Source organism: Ahaetulla prasina, chromosome 15 (assembly GCF_028640845.1).
Source record: "Ahaetulla prasina isolate Xishuangbanna chromosome 15, ASM2864084v1, whole genome shotgun sequence".
NCBI classification, from domain to species: Eukaryota; Metazoa; Chordata; class Lepidosauria; order Squamata; family Colubridae; genus Ahaetulla; species Ahaetulla prasina.
Window position 1 is genome coordinate 15432385 of NC_080553.1, and position 16072 is coordinate 15448456.

The 16072-nt window shown below is 49.7% G+C and overlaps 1 protein-coding gene across 1 annotated transcript; it reads left to right on the forward strand.

Moving 5' to 3' along the window:
• Positions 1-3518: 3518 nt before the first annotated feature.
• On the forward strand, positions 3519-8013 carry PLA2G1B (phospholipase A2 group IB). The gene is made up of 3 exons (XM_058158775.1): positions 3519-3706; positions 6005-6132; positions 7771-8013. The coding sequence occupies exons 1-3, from the start codon at positions 3600-3602 to the stop codon at positions 7890-7892; spliced, it is 357 nt and encodes a 118-aa protein (XP_058014758.1). The 5' UTR covers positions 3519-3599; the 3' UTR covers positions 7893-8013.
• Positions 8014-16072: the final 8059 nt, after the last annotated feature.

Below are 16072 nucleotides of genomic sequence, written 5' to 3' on the forward strand. Positions count from 1 at the left end.
TCATCTATTACAATGTCCTTCCTGTCGAAGACTACTTCAGCTTCAATTGCAACAATACACGAGCATACAGTAGATTTAAGCTTAATGTTAACCGCTCCAATCTTGATTGCAGAAAATATGACTTCAGTAACAGAGTTGTTAATGCCTGGAATGCACTACCTGACTCTGTGGTCTCTTCCCAAAATCCCCAAAGCTTTAACCAAAAACTATCTACTATTGACCTCACCCCATTCCTAAGAGGTCTGTAAGGGGTGTGCATAAGAGCACCAGCGTGCCCACCGTTCCTGTCCTAATGTTCCCTTTGATTGTATCCAATTTCATATAGTTATTACATACTTATGCTCATATATATGCTTATATATCGTATAGTTATTTCATGCTTATGCTTAGATATACTGTTGTGACAAATAAAAAAAAAACGGGAAGGGATCTTGGAGGCCTTCCAGTCTAACCCCTGCTTAAGCAGGAGTTTCTATACCACTGTTGGCGAACCTATGGAATGTTCCCATGCGCACACATGCATCGATCAGCTGGCTGTCGTGCGCGCGGAAGCGGAGAAACCTGGAAAACCTGTGTTTCGTCAGGCATGCGCAAGCCGGCACCCAAACTTCTGGGTTGACGTTGCACGCATGTGCAACGGCCAGCTGGTCATTGGGCGCGCGTCTGGGCCCAAAGCCGTAAATTCGGGTGCCGGCTCGCGCATGCACGACAGACCACCGCTCTTCCAGGTATCAGTGCTCCCACGTGCGCAAAGCCCAGCGGGGCTGCGCATTCCTCGCGGGATGGTTTCACATGCCATTTCCAGCATGCAGGCCGGCACATGGTGACATAAAAGGTTAGCCACCCCTGTTCTATACCATTCCAGTCAAATTGCTGTCTGGTCTCCTTTTCAAAGCCTCCAGTGATAAATGGAGCACCCACAACATTGTACTGCAAACTAGGGCGTACAAAACCTTTGCCAGACCAATTCCTGAATACAGCTCGTCTGTCTGGAATCCATATTGTAGATCAGGCATTAATACAATCGAGCGGGTCCAGAGGTATTCCACGAGAAGAGTCCTCCACTCCTCTGCTCACAATAGACTCCAAATTTTGGGCTTAGGCAACTTAGAACTACACAGACTTCAATCTGACCTAAGCATAGTACACAAAATTGTCCGCTACAATGTCCAACCTATCAAGGACTACTTCAGCTTCAACCTCAACAATACACGGGCAAACAATAGATACAAAGCCAAAGTAAACCGCTCCAAACTCAATTGCAGAAAATGTGACTTCAGTGACAGAGCGGCCAACTCCTGGAATGCTCTACCTGACTTGGTTGTTACTTCCTCAAACCACCACAACTTCAACCTTAAATTGTCTACCGTGGACCTCACCCCGTTCCTAAGAGGTCCGTAAAGGGGGCGCGCATAAGCGCACCAGCATGCCAAACCATCCAAATGTCCCCATTTATTTGTACTCATTTCCTATGTTCATGTCCATGTTTATACTTATACCTGTTATCTTGTACATGTTTGACAAATAAATAATAACAATAATACCCTGCTTCCCCCAAAATAAGACATCCCCTGCGGTGGTGAGTTTCAAAAATTTTCACTACTGGTTCTGTGGGTGTGGCTTGGTGGGTGAGGCAGGGCTTGGCGGGCATGGCAGGGGAAGGATACTGTAAAATCTCCATTTCCTCCCCACTCCTGGGGGAAGGATACTGCAAAATCCTCATTTCCTCCCAATCAGCTGGGACTCGGGAGGCAGAGAATAGATGGGGGGCACGGCCAGTCAGAATTTTTACTACCGGTTCTCCAGAACTGGTCAGAACCTGCCGAAACCCACCTCTGATCCCCTGATAATAAGCCCAATCGGGCTTTTGAGCTTATGGCAATAAGGCCAAGAGCTTATTTCAGGGTTCAAAAAAAAAAATAAAAAAAAATAAGCCAGGGTCTTATTTTTGGGGAAACACAGGGAATAATAAATTCCGTTCCTTGCAAAAAAAGAACATCTGATCCATCTAAACCATCTAAACATCTAAAACTGGCATATTTGCATGCATACCGCTCTGGTTTATCTCCTGCCTGGAAGACGAATGCCGCCGATGGACAAATAAAACCATCCATGCGCTTATCGCAATGGCATCTTGCAGCTGGGGGCCAAGGTTACGACAAGGCTATAAAAGGTTGAACTCATTGGGTTCATCGAAACTCATTCTTACCGCAGCTTGACCGCGGACAAAATGAATCTTGCTCACCTTCTGGTCCCGGCGGCAGGTAAGTGGAGATTTTCCAGAGCCAGTAGATCCAAAGAACCCATTCAGGGGTTTCCCCTTCCCTGAGTGGTTTCCAGAGGTTTGGGGTTGCGTGAAACACCTGTATGGATTTTTTTTAATTTTTTTTTTACTGTTGGAAGGATGGAGGAGTTCGTAGAATAGGGCTGAGCAGGAGGGCTATGGAACAAGCTGATATATCGCAGGTTCAGCTTGGATCTGTGTGTGTGAGAGAGAGAGAGAGAGGGAAAGAGAAAGAAAAAGAGGTAAAGAGTGATGAGAGAAAGACAGAGAAAGAAAGAAAGAGAGAGGGAGAGAAAGAAAAAGAAAGAGAGACAGAGAGGAGATAAAGAGTGATGAGAGAAAGACAGAGAGACAGAAAGGAGAGAAAGAGTGATGAGAGAAAGAGACAGAAAGAGAGAGGAGAGAAAGTGATGAAAGAAAGAGAGACAGAGAGAGAAAGAGAGGAGATCGTGTGATGAGAGAAAGAGACAGAGAGACAGAAAAAGAGGAGAGAAAGAATGATGAGACAGACAGACAGACAGAAACAGAGAGAGAGGAGAGAAAGTGATGAGAGAAAAAGAGAAATAGAGAAGGGAGAAAGAGTGATGAGAGAAAGAGAGAGAAACAGAGGAGAGTGATGAGAAAAAGAGAGACAGAAATAGAGAGGAGGGAAAGAGTGATGAGAGAAAGAAAGAAAGAAAGAAAGAAAGAAAGAAAGAAAGAAAGAAAGAAAGAAAGAGACAGAGGGGATAAAGAGTGATGAGAAAGAGGAGAGAAAGAGGGATGAGAAAGAGGGAGAGAGACAGAGAGAAAGAGAGGAGATCGTGTGATGAGAGAAAGAGACAGAGACAGAAAGATAGGAGAGAATGAATGATGAGAGAGACAGACAGACAGACAGAAACAGAGCGGGAGAGAGAGGAAAGAGTGACGAGAGAAAGAGAGAGGAGAGAAAGGGTGATGAGAGACAGAAAGAGAGGAGATTCACCCAGATTGGTGTGATGGCCTAGCAGTGGAGCTCTCGCCTCACCATCGGGAGGCTGTGAGTTCGATCCTGAGAATATATCTGCCGAACAAAACTCCGTACTGGCAACAGGAAGGGCATCAGGCCAGTAAAACACTCCATTCCATTCGGTTGCCCAAGACTCCACCCGGCAAAGGATTATGGGCTCTTTAAAAGAAGATGATGATCCCCCCCCAACTGTCACTTAGAAGGGAAGTTAGCTGCTGGATATTTGGGAAGCATTAATGCTGATCTTCTTGTGGTGTAGTTTGTGTCTCCCTTTTAGCGGTTTCTGCTATTCCTTCTGTGCCTCGCAACCTCTTACAATTCAGCAACATGATTAAATGCACGATCCCCGGCAGTAGACCTGTGTTGGATTATGCAAACTACGGTTGCTACTGTGGATTCGGAGGCAGTGGGACACCGGTAGACCAGCTGGACAGGTAAGCCCTCACCTGGGGGAATCTTCAGATCACGTTTAGAACTCAGAACCTAGGATCCTAAGGGTTGGAAGGGACCTTGGAGGTCTTCTAGTCCAACCCTCCGCTGCATGTAGCAGGAGATCCTATACCAGTCATGGCTAACCTTTTTGCCATCGCGTGCCAGGAGGTGTGAGTGGGGAGGGTCGTGTGCGTGCGTGCCCACACCCATAACTCTATGTGCCCCGCCCCTGCGCATGCATGCACGACACCCCCCTTCACCCCATTCTGCCTGCTCCTGGTAGGACCGGGAGTTGGCCAACGGGCCATTTTTGGCTTCCGGAGGACTTCCGGTGGGGGGAGAGATCGTTTTCACCCTCCCCAGACTCATAGAGAGGCTCTGGAGCCAGATGAGAGAGAAAAACAGGCCTTCCCCACCATCCCCAGAGGCCCTGCGGAGGCAGGAAACAGCCTGTTTCCCTACTTCCAAAAATCAGCTGGCCGGCATGCACACCGGAGCTGAGCTCATGTACCCACTGATACAGCTGATAGGTTCGCCATTATGGTCCTATACCGTTTTAGACTTCCTCTGGGCTTGAAGGGATCGTAGAAAGAAGAGCGGGATAGCAAAACAGAATAATAGAGTTGGAAGGGACCCCGGAAATCCTGCGGTCCAATTCCCCCACCCAAGAAGGAGGTCCCTATACTATTTCAGCCAAATGGCTGTCCAATCTTGTCTTGAAAACCTCCAGTGATGGCGCATCGACAACTCCTGGTGGCAAGCTGTTCCACTGGTTAATTGTCCTCACTGTCAGGAAATTCCCCCTTAGTTCTAGGTTGCTTGTCTCCTTAATTAGTTTCCACCCGTTGCTTCTTGTCGTGCCCTCAGGTGCATTGGAGAATAGGTGGACCTCCCCTCACCTTTGTGGCAGCCCCCTCAAATATCAGACAACTGTTACCGTGTCACCTGTAGTATCATCCTTTGACTCAGGGGGTGAAATTTACTTACCTTCCGTACCGGTTCGCCAATGTGTGCGCGCCGTCGCCTGCCCATGCACAAAGCCTTCTGTGCATGCGCTGAGGCTTAAAATGTTGCCAAAAAAAAGTGATATCATGACATCTGCATGAGTGGGTGGGACGTCCTGCAGTCGCCGCCACCGGTTTGGCCAAACCGGATGAAACTGGCTGGATTTCACCCCTGCTTTGACTTCACAAGTCAAAGAGAATCGCTTGGCTGAAATGGTACATGGGAAAGACCTTGGCCGACGTGGCGGAGAGATGCTATCGAGGAAACGGTCAGCTAAGAGAAAGGGCAGAGGTCACGGCTATATAAGGGGTGGAGAACGGGGCTCCGAAGGGACCTTCCCTAGTTTCTCAGAAAAGGGGATGGCAGGAGAATTGGACTTTCAGATTTGCAAGGTTCTGTTAAGGTAGATTTACAACGAAGCTCAGACAGCAGCAAGGGCCCCACAGTCCTCCTCCTCCTCCTCCTCCTCCTCCTCCTCTCCACAACCCCCACTCCCTCCTAGCACTGATGATGTCACCTAGTTGGGTCATGAAACGTCTGCAAGAAAACAACCAAGTTCAAAGAACACCAAGGATCCCACAGTCTTCTTCCTCCTCCTCCTCCTCTTCCTCCTCCTCCTCCCTCTCCTCCTCCTCCTCCTCCTCCTCCTCCTCCTCCCCTTCCTCTCTGCAAACCCCACTCCCTTCTAGAACTGATGATGTTACCTAGTTGGGTCATGAAATGTCTTCAAGAAAACAACCAAGTTCAAAGGGCACCAAGGATCCTACAGTCTTCCTCTTCCTCCTCCTCCTCTCTTCCACAAACCCCCCCTCCCTCCTAGCACTGATGATGTTACCTAGTTGGGTCATGAGACATCTGCAAGAAAACAACCAAGCTCAGAGACCACCAAGAATCCCCTCCCAGTGGTGGGTTTGCTACCGGTTCTACCCGGTTCGGCAGAGCCGGTAGCGGAAATGTTGATGTGAAAGCGAACCGGTTGGCTCCGACCGTCAGCTGGGCCCTCTCGCCCGCCCCTGCACTATACCTACCTTCATTTCTCTGTTTTTAGCCCAGCTGAAAGGCGCGGCAGAGCAGATTGCATGCCTCACCTGTTTTGAGATTTAGTGCACTAGCGCGAAGTGCAAGTTTGGCGTGCGTGCGAGCAAAACGAGCACAATCGCACCGATCGCATGCAAAGCATTTGCACGAAGCGAATCGGTGGTAACGCCGAATAGAACCCACCATTGGCCCCTCCCCCAAAGAGAGGACTCCTCACACCTGGAGAACCAGCTCTAACGCTTCCTGCTTTTGGCCAGGTGCTGCCAGACGCACGACCACTGCTATTCTCAAGCCAAGAAACATCCTGCGTGCAAGTCTCTCCTGGACAGCCCTTACACCAAGATCTATTCATACACCTGTTCTAAAAGCAACGTCACCTGTGAAGGTAAATATCCCAAGCCCCAACCTGGCTTTCCAAGACAGGTAGACCCACAACTTTCAAACTATCCGTTTAGTGACCATTCGACATTACAACGGCACTGAAAATAATGATTTATGACCAGTCTTCGCAGGTATGTGCTTATCCATCCAGGTGCAGACGTTTTTCGTGATTTGATTTCTGTATTTGACCTTCCACTCCTTCTTTGAATCGGGCTTCCGCCATCGATTTGGCTTGTCCAAAGATCGCAGATCGCGTTTAAATAGCTATTTAAGGCAAGGGTCCCCCAACCTTTCGGACCTCAGGGACCACTAAATTCATAATTTTATATCCCGCGGACCACTAATACGATCTGCCTAATGACCGGCTGGGTGGGTGTGGCTAGGTGGTCATGTGACTGGGTGGGCGTGGCCAACTCGATGCCAACTCGATGTCACTCACATCAAGGGGTTCTTTGCCGGCTTCTGCTCGCCCCTCCCCTCCCAGCCACTTCCTCGCCTGCCCGCCCGGTCTCCTTAGGGTCCCACAGGAAGCAGTTGTCAGAGCTAAGCAACCACCACGAGAAAACGTTGGCCAAACAGCTCAGTTCTGACCGAGAAAGAGGCTCATTAGAAGCACCTCACTGAGGACTAGGAGCATAGGCTTTCCAAGCAGAGGGAAGACCTGTGGGAGTGCAAGGCCCAGGTACCGGCGCCTGGAGGCTCAGCGGGCTGAGATGGTCAGCCAGTTCCAGGCCATGATGCAGTCCCACTGGAACAAGGCCCTCCGGCTCTTCGCCACCAGCGGCTCTTCCCTCCAGCCTTCGCCCGAAGCCCCCCACCAGGAGGCTGAAGCAGACCCCAAGTCAGAATTTCTGCTCCCCTCCGACCCCACACAAAAAGACCCCGAAGGGGGAGACTCTGTGCAGCAACACAAGCGTTCATTGCACGTATCCGTCCCAGGGGCCGTAGCTTGAGGACCCCTGATTTAGTGCAAGATAATTTAGTGCAAATAATTTTTCAGCAGACCACCAAAATTTTCTCACAGACCACCAGTTGGTGACCATTGATTTAAGGACCCCTTCCCCGTTCTATTTGCTTGGATTTATTCCTGAATTTATTTATTTATTTTTTTATCTTATTTCGAGGCAGCCTTGGCAGGGCTGGGAAGTTTTGTCGAAACGATGAAAGTGTTGTTGTAGCTGGTACAGATTCTCCGTCACCCCAAAGGTGCTTTTTTTTTCAAGAAGCCACTGGACTTTCTTGTTTTTTTCTTTTGAAGACGTTTCGCTTCTCATCCTAGAAGCTTCTTCAGCTCTGACCGGATGGTGGGGGAATGGAAGGATTGATACTCCTTGCAGACAGAGCTGGTCATTTGCGTCCTTTTTAGAGGATCGTTGCCGAAACGTCTTCAAAAGAAAAATGAGAAAGTCCAGCTGCCTCTTGAAAAAACAAATTCGGGGCGTTGTTGTGAGAGCACAATGCAAGCTTTTATCTCTTTTCGTCTAGGCGCGCAACATCACAACGGGCATTAAAAAAACACAGGGCTGTGTCTTGCCACAGTGTGGTGTTTATTTTGGTTCATGCGCTGCGATGTTTATTTTGGTTCATGCGCCCCGTCCCGTCCCCCCCTCACCCAGGTTCACAATTTCCTTCTTCCCTCCAGACGACAACGATGAGTGTGGTGCTTTTATTTGCGAATGCGACCGCTCGGCGGCCACCTGCTTCGCCGGGGCTCCTTACAACAAAGAATACAAGAAACTGGACACCAGCAAATATTGCAACTGATGTTTGAGAGACGTCAACAGCAAGGACTTTGGCAGAACTCAACGCGCGGGTGGCAGTTCTCCGGACGGGCCTTGCCCGGCTGTCCCTGGAACAAGAAAGGACCAATGGCTGCCCCGGTGCAATTTTCATATACGTTTTTATTTTTAAAAACAAAAAGGAATCGTTTCCTGAACAATAAAGGGAGGCACCGGTGTCCATTTAGGTTTTCCACTCTCTTTTCTTTTTATTTATGGGGGGAGAAAAATCCTGTGTCGGACATGGGAGGTTGTGACTTCTTAAGCTCAGAATCCTTTGCAAGGTTGCTGCATATATTTTTATTTTATTTTTATTTTTGCACGGTGCCTGTGAGATTCAGACTTGCAGTTTGCATGTGTGGGGGAGAGAGAGAGGAGGAGGAGAGTGGGGGAGAGAGGAGGAGGAAGAGAGGGAGAGAGAAGGAGGGAGAGAGGGAGCATGGGGAGGGAGAGAAAGAGAGGGGGAGGGAGAGAGAGGGAAGGAGGGGGAGAAGGTAGGAGGGAGAAGGAGGGAGAGGGGGAGAGAGTGGGGGAGAGAGGAGGAGGGAGGAGAGGGGAGGAGAGGGGAGTCGGAGAGAGGGGAGGGAGGAGAGAGGAGGAAGAGGAAGGAGGAGGGAGAGAGGGAGAGAACGAGAGAGGGAGGGAGGAAGAGAACAGGGTAAACTCCTTCACCCAACCAACTTCTCCCTTTAAAAGCTGAAAAATTTAGCTCCCACACGAGCTCCAGGTGCTAGGAACTACAATATAGTCCTCAACTTACAGCAGTTCACTTAGTGACCGTTCAGAGTTGTTTACAAAGGCACCCAAAAAAAAGAGGGGGAACTTAAACTGGAGGAAAACCACCCGTTGAATTCTGGGAGTCGAAGTCCACGAGGTCTTCAAGTTACCAAGGCTGGTGGCCTCTGCTTAAAAATGTTGGCGACCTGATTTCACGGAGGGAAGGCCTGCCACGACCTCCGGCTGTTTGAAGCCCAGATGCAGCCATTTGGCATTGTGGGGGCCGTTGTGACCCAGGCCCAAGTAGGTAGTAAGAAACTCAGTGAAAAAACAAACAACCTTTATTCGAACAGCTGAGAATGACTTCATTCCCAGCGTCGTTCAACTCAAATTAAAACAAATTCCTCCCAACACAAATTCCTCAGTCCTATCGCAGACCTTGGTCCAATTAGGCAAACTGCCAAAGGCCTTTCTTGGCAAACGTTCAGAAGTCGCAAAAATAAAGGCAAGACGTAGACGAAGCAGAAGACGAAGCTACCAACATTGTTTTCCGGCAAAGCCCAAACGCCGTTGCTGGTCTGTTTTAAGCCTTCTGGGAGGGGCCAATCATCTCTTGGCCTTACTCCCGAGTTGTCCTTTTTTCTTCAGCTTCTCTTGCCTTCTGGCAGCTCTTCTCATGCGTACATTAGGAACAGGCTCCTCCTGTTCCTCTGCCTCACTACTATCAGTCCCTGGAGGCTCTGGAGTCTGCACCTCACTCCCCGATGGCCCTGGCCCCACCTCTGCCTCCGACGCAGAGCCCTCATCTGGGCCTTCCCCAGCCTCCAGGACTGGCCCACGCTCTTCCTCAGCCTCATCGCTGTCTGACTCAGTTGCCAGCTCCGCAGGTTGCTGACGGGCCACAAAAGAGGCCACACTCTTGGCCATAATGCAATTGGTTCTTCGTTTCTTGATGTCACAATTCCTCTCCAGTGTAGCTGTGGGCCAAGAGGATGGAAGGTTTCTCTCACACAGCTCCTCCTGCCCAGAGGCCAAACTGTCTCTTCTTTCCTGAAAAAGATCCGCTTTTGGGGGGCTCCTCCAAGCCCACCAGATTTGGGAGAAGAAGCCAGCAAAGTCACCACCGTAATTATGTACCTGCTTTCAAAATAGACTCGTGGCCACCGGAATAAAAAAACTTGGTGGGAATCCATGGAGCATGTTCCCGAGACAAAATAACCAGATCGGGTTCATCCGAGAAGCTTCTTCAGCTCTGACCGGATGGTGGGGAACGGAAGGATTTGTATTCCTTGCAGATGGCTGGTCATCTGCAGCCTTTTAGCGAGTAGTTGAGGCCACTTGGAGGTTTATCTACGTCGTTGGGGGTCATCTGAGTCGTGTAAGTGGGTTTGGAGCCTTCTTGGAACTGCTGAAAGGCCTGTGATATAGACTGGAGATGGATGAGGTCGTATCCCTCCCCTTCTGTTGAGAGAGAAAGCTGTTCAATTTCCACACGGATGGCTCTTTTGACCCTGAGGACACAGATAAAACCTCTCCAAGTGGCCTCAACGACCCTCTAAAACAGTGGTAGTCAACCTGGTCCCTACCGCCCACTATTCGGCGTTCCAGCTTTCATGGTGGGCGGTAGGGGTTTTGTCCGATACTGAAGCACTTTCCTTTTCTTTAATTTAATGGACTTTTTTTTAAAAAAAAGTTCATAGCATTATTTAAAAACGTTTTCATTAGGTTTTCGTAAAATTCCCCGCGGCAATTTAAATTTCTGAAAATAGACTATTTGTACCACTCGCGCATAAGTTTAGTTCACGTTGCCTAAGGGAAACTAAATGGCGCTATAGTGCGACCGCAAACAAAAGAGCCTCGTCCCGGAATAGCTCGCGCATCTCCCCCCCACACCACCCAGCTGTAACAGACAAGAAGAGCTGGTAGCCGGCGCCCCCACCCCCAAATCCAATCCACGATGCGCGAGAGGCATGCGCAGATGACGATACACGGCGCATTACTGTGGAACCGGTGGGCAGTTAGAAAATTTTACTACTAACAGAGATACAAAAGTGGGCGGTAGGTATAAAAAGGTTGACTACCCCTGTTCTAAAAGGACCCAAATGACCTTCCATTCCCCAGCCATCCGGTCAGAGCTGAAGAAGCTTCTCGGACAAGAAGCGAAACATCTTCAAAGAAAAACCAGAAAGACCAGTTGCCTTTTGGGGGAAAAAGTAACTTTGGGGCTGCCGCAAGGCCTGAGTTGTAGACAGGCGGGAGATTACGTCGTGGGCTTCCCCTCTTCTGTTGAGGGCTGTTCAGTTGGGTGGCCTCTCTTAATTCGCGGCTTCCTTCTTCCTGAGCAGGGCGAAGATGGAGATACTCAGTGAGTTTGACAATGAATCCCCGCTCTACGTCTCCTTCTGCAGGAGAATTTCTCCGGAGGACTTTGAGAGACAATCCCTGACTTACACGCAGAAAGCTTTGCGGGAGCTTTACGTCCAGATGGAACAAAACCCAGACATCTGCGCATCCATTGTGCAGAAGAGGAAGCAGCTGGATAGCATGGATGCCGGATTGGTGTCCTATGTGAAGGTAGGATTTCGGTTTTACTGGAAAGCAGGAGAGGGAAAGAGAGAACGAGAGGGAGAGAGAGAGAGATACAACCTCTCTTGGACTTAACCGTTGATTTAGGGACCGCAGAGAACCCCTTGCTAAAATTTTGGAAGCCCACCCCTGTAGAAAGCCGGGGTAGGCTTTCTAGCACATCAATCATGGCTCTATGTCTCTGGGACATAGATAGTTGTTTTTGGGACCAACCATCTTGGAAGCCAAGATGGCCACAGCGCCAGTGGTGGGTTTCAAATTTTTTTACTACCGGTTCTGTGGGTGTGGCTTGGTGGGCGTGGCTTGGTGGGCGTGGCAGGGGAAGGCTACTGTTAAATCCCCATTTCCTCCCCACTCCAGGGGAAGGTTATTGCAAAATCTCCATTCCCTCCCCACTCCAGGGGAAGGATACTGCAAAATCTCCATTCCCTCTCCACTCCAGGGGAAGGATACTGCAAAATCTCCATTCCCTTCCCACTCCAGGGGAAGGATACTGCAAAATCGCCATTCCCTCCCCACTCCAGGGGAAGGATACTGCAAAATCCCCATTCCCTCCCCACTCCAGGGGAAGGACACTGCAAAATCTCCATTCCCTCCCCACTTCAGGGGAAGGATACTGCAAAATCCCCATTCCCTCCCCACTCCAGGGGAAGGACACTGCAAAATCCCCATTTCCTCCCGATCAGCTGGACTTGGGAGGCAGAGAATAGATGGGGGACGGGGCCAGTCAGAATTTTTACTACCGGTTCTCCGAACTACTCAAAATTTCCGCTACCGGTTCTCCGGAACTGGTCAGAACCTGCTGAAACCCACCTCTGCACAGCGCCTACCGGTGGAGAAGGGATGAACAGACACGCTCTTCTGTTCGGCAGGCCAAGTTTTCTTCCTTGTTTCGCCACGAAGAGTCCCTAAAAACGGACGACATCCAGAAGGAGGTGAAGCAGCTGAAGCAGGAGATGCAGAAGGTGAATAACTACGCTTTGGGTAAGTCAGGGGAGTCTTTGTCTTTGGCAGATTTAGGCGGCCCCTAAAATGTTTCTACCGAGTGGTCTCCTTTCCCTTCCGCAGCTGCCAAAAAAGCATCGTATTTGACCCTGGAGGGAAGAACAAGGAAGAATATTGCTTTGGGGACATTCAACGCCATCCAACCCAGACTTGGAGAGCCGGTCATCCCAACCATGCCCAAAATCTTTGGACCGTTCCCAAGCCAGGTCTGTATCCCTAACTCCGATGGCTCTCTTTGATCCTTGCGGGGGCAGGGTGCATGTGCAGAAGCCGCTCGCATTGCATTTTGAGGTTTCATGCATGAGTTTTGAGGCAGGGGTGAAATCCAGCAGGTTCTGACAGGTTCTGGAGAACCGGTAGCAGAAATTTTGTTTAGTTCAGAGAACTGGCAAATATCACCCTTGGCTGGCCCCAGACTGGGGAGGGAATGGGGACTCTGGAGTATCCTTCCGCCCAGGAGTGGGGAGGGAATGGGGATTTTGCAATATCCTTCCGCCCAGGAATGGGGTGGGAATGGGGATTTTGTAGTATCCTTCCCCTGGAGTGGGGAGGGAATGGGGATTCTGCAGTATCCTTCCCCCAGGAGTGGGGTGGGAATGGGGATTTTGCAGTATCATTCCCCTGGAGTGGGAAGGGAATGGGGATTTTGCAGTATCCTTCCCCCAGGAGTGGGGAGGGAATGGAGATTTGGCAATATCCTTCCGCCCAGGAGTGGGCTGGGAATGGGGATTTTGCAGTATCATTCCCCTGGAGTGGGAAGGGAATGGGGATTTTGCAGTATCCTTCCCCCAGGAGTGGGGAGGGAATGGAGATTTGGCAATATCCTTCCGCCCAGGTGGGCTGGGAATGGGGATTTTGCAGTATCATTCCCCTGGAGTGGGGAGGGAATGGGGATTTTGCAGTATCCTTCCCCCAGGAGTGTGAAGGGAATGGGGATTTTGCAGTATCCTTTCCCTAGAGTGGGGTGGGAATGGAGATTTGGCAATATCCTTCCCCTGCCACACCCACCAAGCCACGCCCACAGTACCGGTAGTAAAAACAATATGGATTTTACCACTGCTTCGGGCACTCGGCACCAAAAAGGTTCGCCGTTACTGCCCGATGTAATCCATGCCCTTCGTCCTACTGCCAGGCAGAAAGATTGACAGGTATGGTGAATGGGGATCTGAAAGAGGCGCCATCTGGAATGTCACCAGGCAGTCCAAAGAGGTGAGGACATCATAGCAGAGCGGAGCTAAGTGCAGCTTTTTGAGGGTGGGCTTTTGGGAACCTGGCCTGCCAGCCAAGGCAACGCCTGCATTAAAATTTGGGAATAAATGCTGGGGTATTGTTCTGGCAAAGCCTAAGAGATGTTTAAAGTGGGCTTATGAAAAGGGGCAGGTTTGTCTGTTCAGCTATCCATTTAAAAAAAAAACACACACAAAAAGCCAGTGTTAAGTAAGAAGAAGGATGCGGTGGCTCAGGGGCTAGGACGTTGAGCTTGTCGATCGAAAGGTCGGCAGTTCAGCGGTTCGAATCCCTAGTGCCATGTAATGGGGTGAGCTCCCGTGACTTGTCCCAGCTTCTGCCAACCTAGCAGTTCGAAAGCAGGTAAAAAAAATGCAAGTAGAAAAATAGGGACCACCTTTGGTGGGAAGGGAACGGCGTTCCGTGCGCCTTTGGCGTTGAGTCATGCCGGCCACATGACCACGGAGACGTCTCCGGACAGCGCTGGCTCTTCGGCTTTGAAACGGAGATGAGCAGCGCCCCCTAGAGTCGGGAACGACTAGCATGTATGTGCGAGGGGAACCTTTATCTTTAAGTAAGAGGAAGGTTGTAGAAAAAATGCTTTTAATAGTAAAAAAATAAATTGGCCACGCCCACCCAGTCACATTACCCCACCCCACCCCACCCAGCCAGACCCACAGAACCGGTAGTAACACATTTTACATTTCACCCTCCCCCCGCCTTACGCTTCCTCTTCTAGGGACACCACTAGGAGCTCCTGCCCAACCGCATCGCTGCCAAACGCCAACCAAACCACCAGTTCTCCGGCGCTCAACCCTGCGGTGTTCGCCAAGCCAAGAAGCCTCAAAGAAGATTGTAAAGAAAATGACAACCCGGACGTCGATTCTCACTCATCGGGATCCTGAACCTCTCTTGGCGGACGGGGAAGATGCTAAACAAATGAAAGTTCTCTGCACCGTTGGTAGCTGTGTGGCGGTTGTGATTGTGGCTGTCGGGCAACTGCGCGCAACCTCACACCGTGCGGGGCAGGGGGAAGCCCCCAAGGCAGGATTGCTCTGGATGCTTTGAATGCAAATCGCACCCCAACCTTGACCTTAACAGAATAACAGGGAGTCGGGAAGGGGCCGTGGAGGTCTTCTAGTCCAACCCCAGGCTCAAGCAGGAGACCCTAGGCCAGGGGTCTGCAAACTTGGCTCCTTTAAGACTTGTGGACTTCAACTCCCAGAGTTCCTCAGCCAGCTTTGCTGTTCTCTAGTTCTGGAGAACCCGTAGCGGAAATTTTGAGCAGTTCGGAGAACCGGTAGTAAAAATTGTGACATGCCCCGCCCCCGTCTATTCTCTGCCTCCCAAATCCCAGCTAATCGGGAGGAAATGGGGATATTTGCAGTAACCTTCCCCTGGAGTGGGGAGGGAATGGAGATTTTACAGTAACCTTCCCCTGGAGTGGGGAGGGAATGGAGATTTTACAGTAACCTTCCCTTGGAGTAGGGAGGGAATGGAGACTTTACGCTATCCTTCCCCTGCCACACCCACCAAGCCACGCCCACAGAACTGGTAGTAAAAAAAAATTGAAACCCACCACTGGGGAGCACCCACAACTTCTAGTGGCAAGCTGTTCCACTGGTTCATTGTCCTGACTGTCAGGAAGTTTCTCCTTAATTCCAGGTTGCTTCTCTCCAATGGATGGTTTCCATCCATGGTTTCTTTCCCCCCCCCCCCATGATTTATTTATTTTTGTCACACAGTATATATGAGCATTAAGTATGAAATAACTATACAATATATAAGCATATATATGAGTATGAGTGTGTAATAACTATATTAATTGGATATAACGAAAGGAAACATTAGGACAGGAACGGTAGGCACGCTGGTGCTCTTATGCACGCCCCTTACAGACCTCTTAGGAATGGGGCGAGGTCAGTGGTAGACAGTTTTTGGTTAAAGCTTTGGGGATTTTGGGAAGAGACCAAAGAGTCTGGTAGTGCATTCCAGGCATTAGCAACTCTGTTACTGAGAGTTACTGAAGTCATATTTTCTGCAATCAAGATTGGAGCGGTTCACATTAAGCTTAAATCTGTTGTGTGCTCGTGTGTTGTTGCGATTGAAGCTGAAGTAGTCTTCGACAGGAAGGACATTGCAATAGATGACTCTATGAGTTAAACTCAGGTCCTGTCGAAGGCGGCGGAGTTCTAAACCCAGGATTTCAAGTCTGGTGGCATAAGGCATTTTGTTGTATTCGGAGGAATGGAGATCTCTTCTTGTCCTGCCTTCAGGTGCTATGGAGAATAGCTTCAACCCCCCACCTCTTCTTTGTGGCAGTCCCAAAAATACTGGAAGATCGCTATCATGTCCCCCCAACCCCCAATTCCCCTTTTCTCTAGACTGGCCAGACCCAAATCCCGCAACCGTTCTTCATGTCTTTTTAGTCTCCAGGCCTTTAATCCACCCTAGTTGCTCTTCTATTTATTTATTTATTTTTATTTGTCACAACAATATATGTAGGTGTCATACAAAAAGATTATATAGCATATAAACACATATATGAGTAAATATTAGGAGGTATAAGCATATATATATATATAGGAAGAAGAAAAGAAAAACAATAGGACAGGAGCAGTGAACACGTTT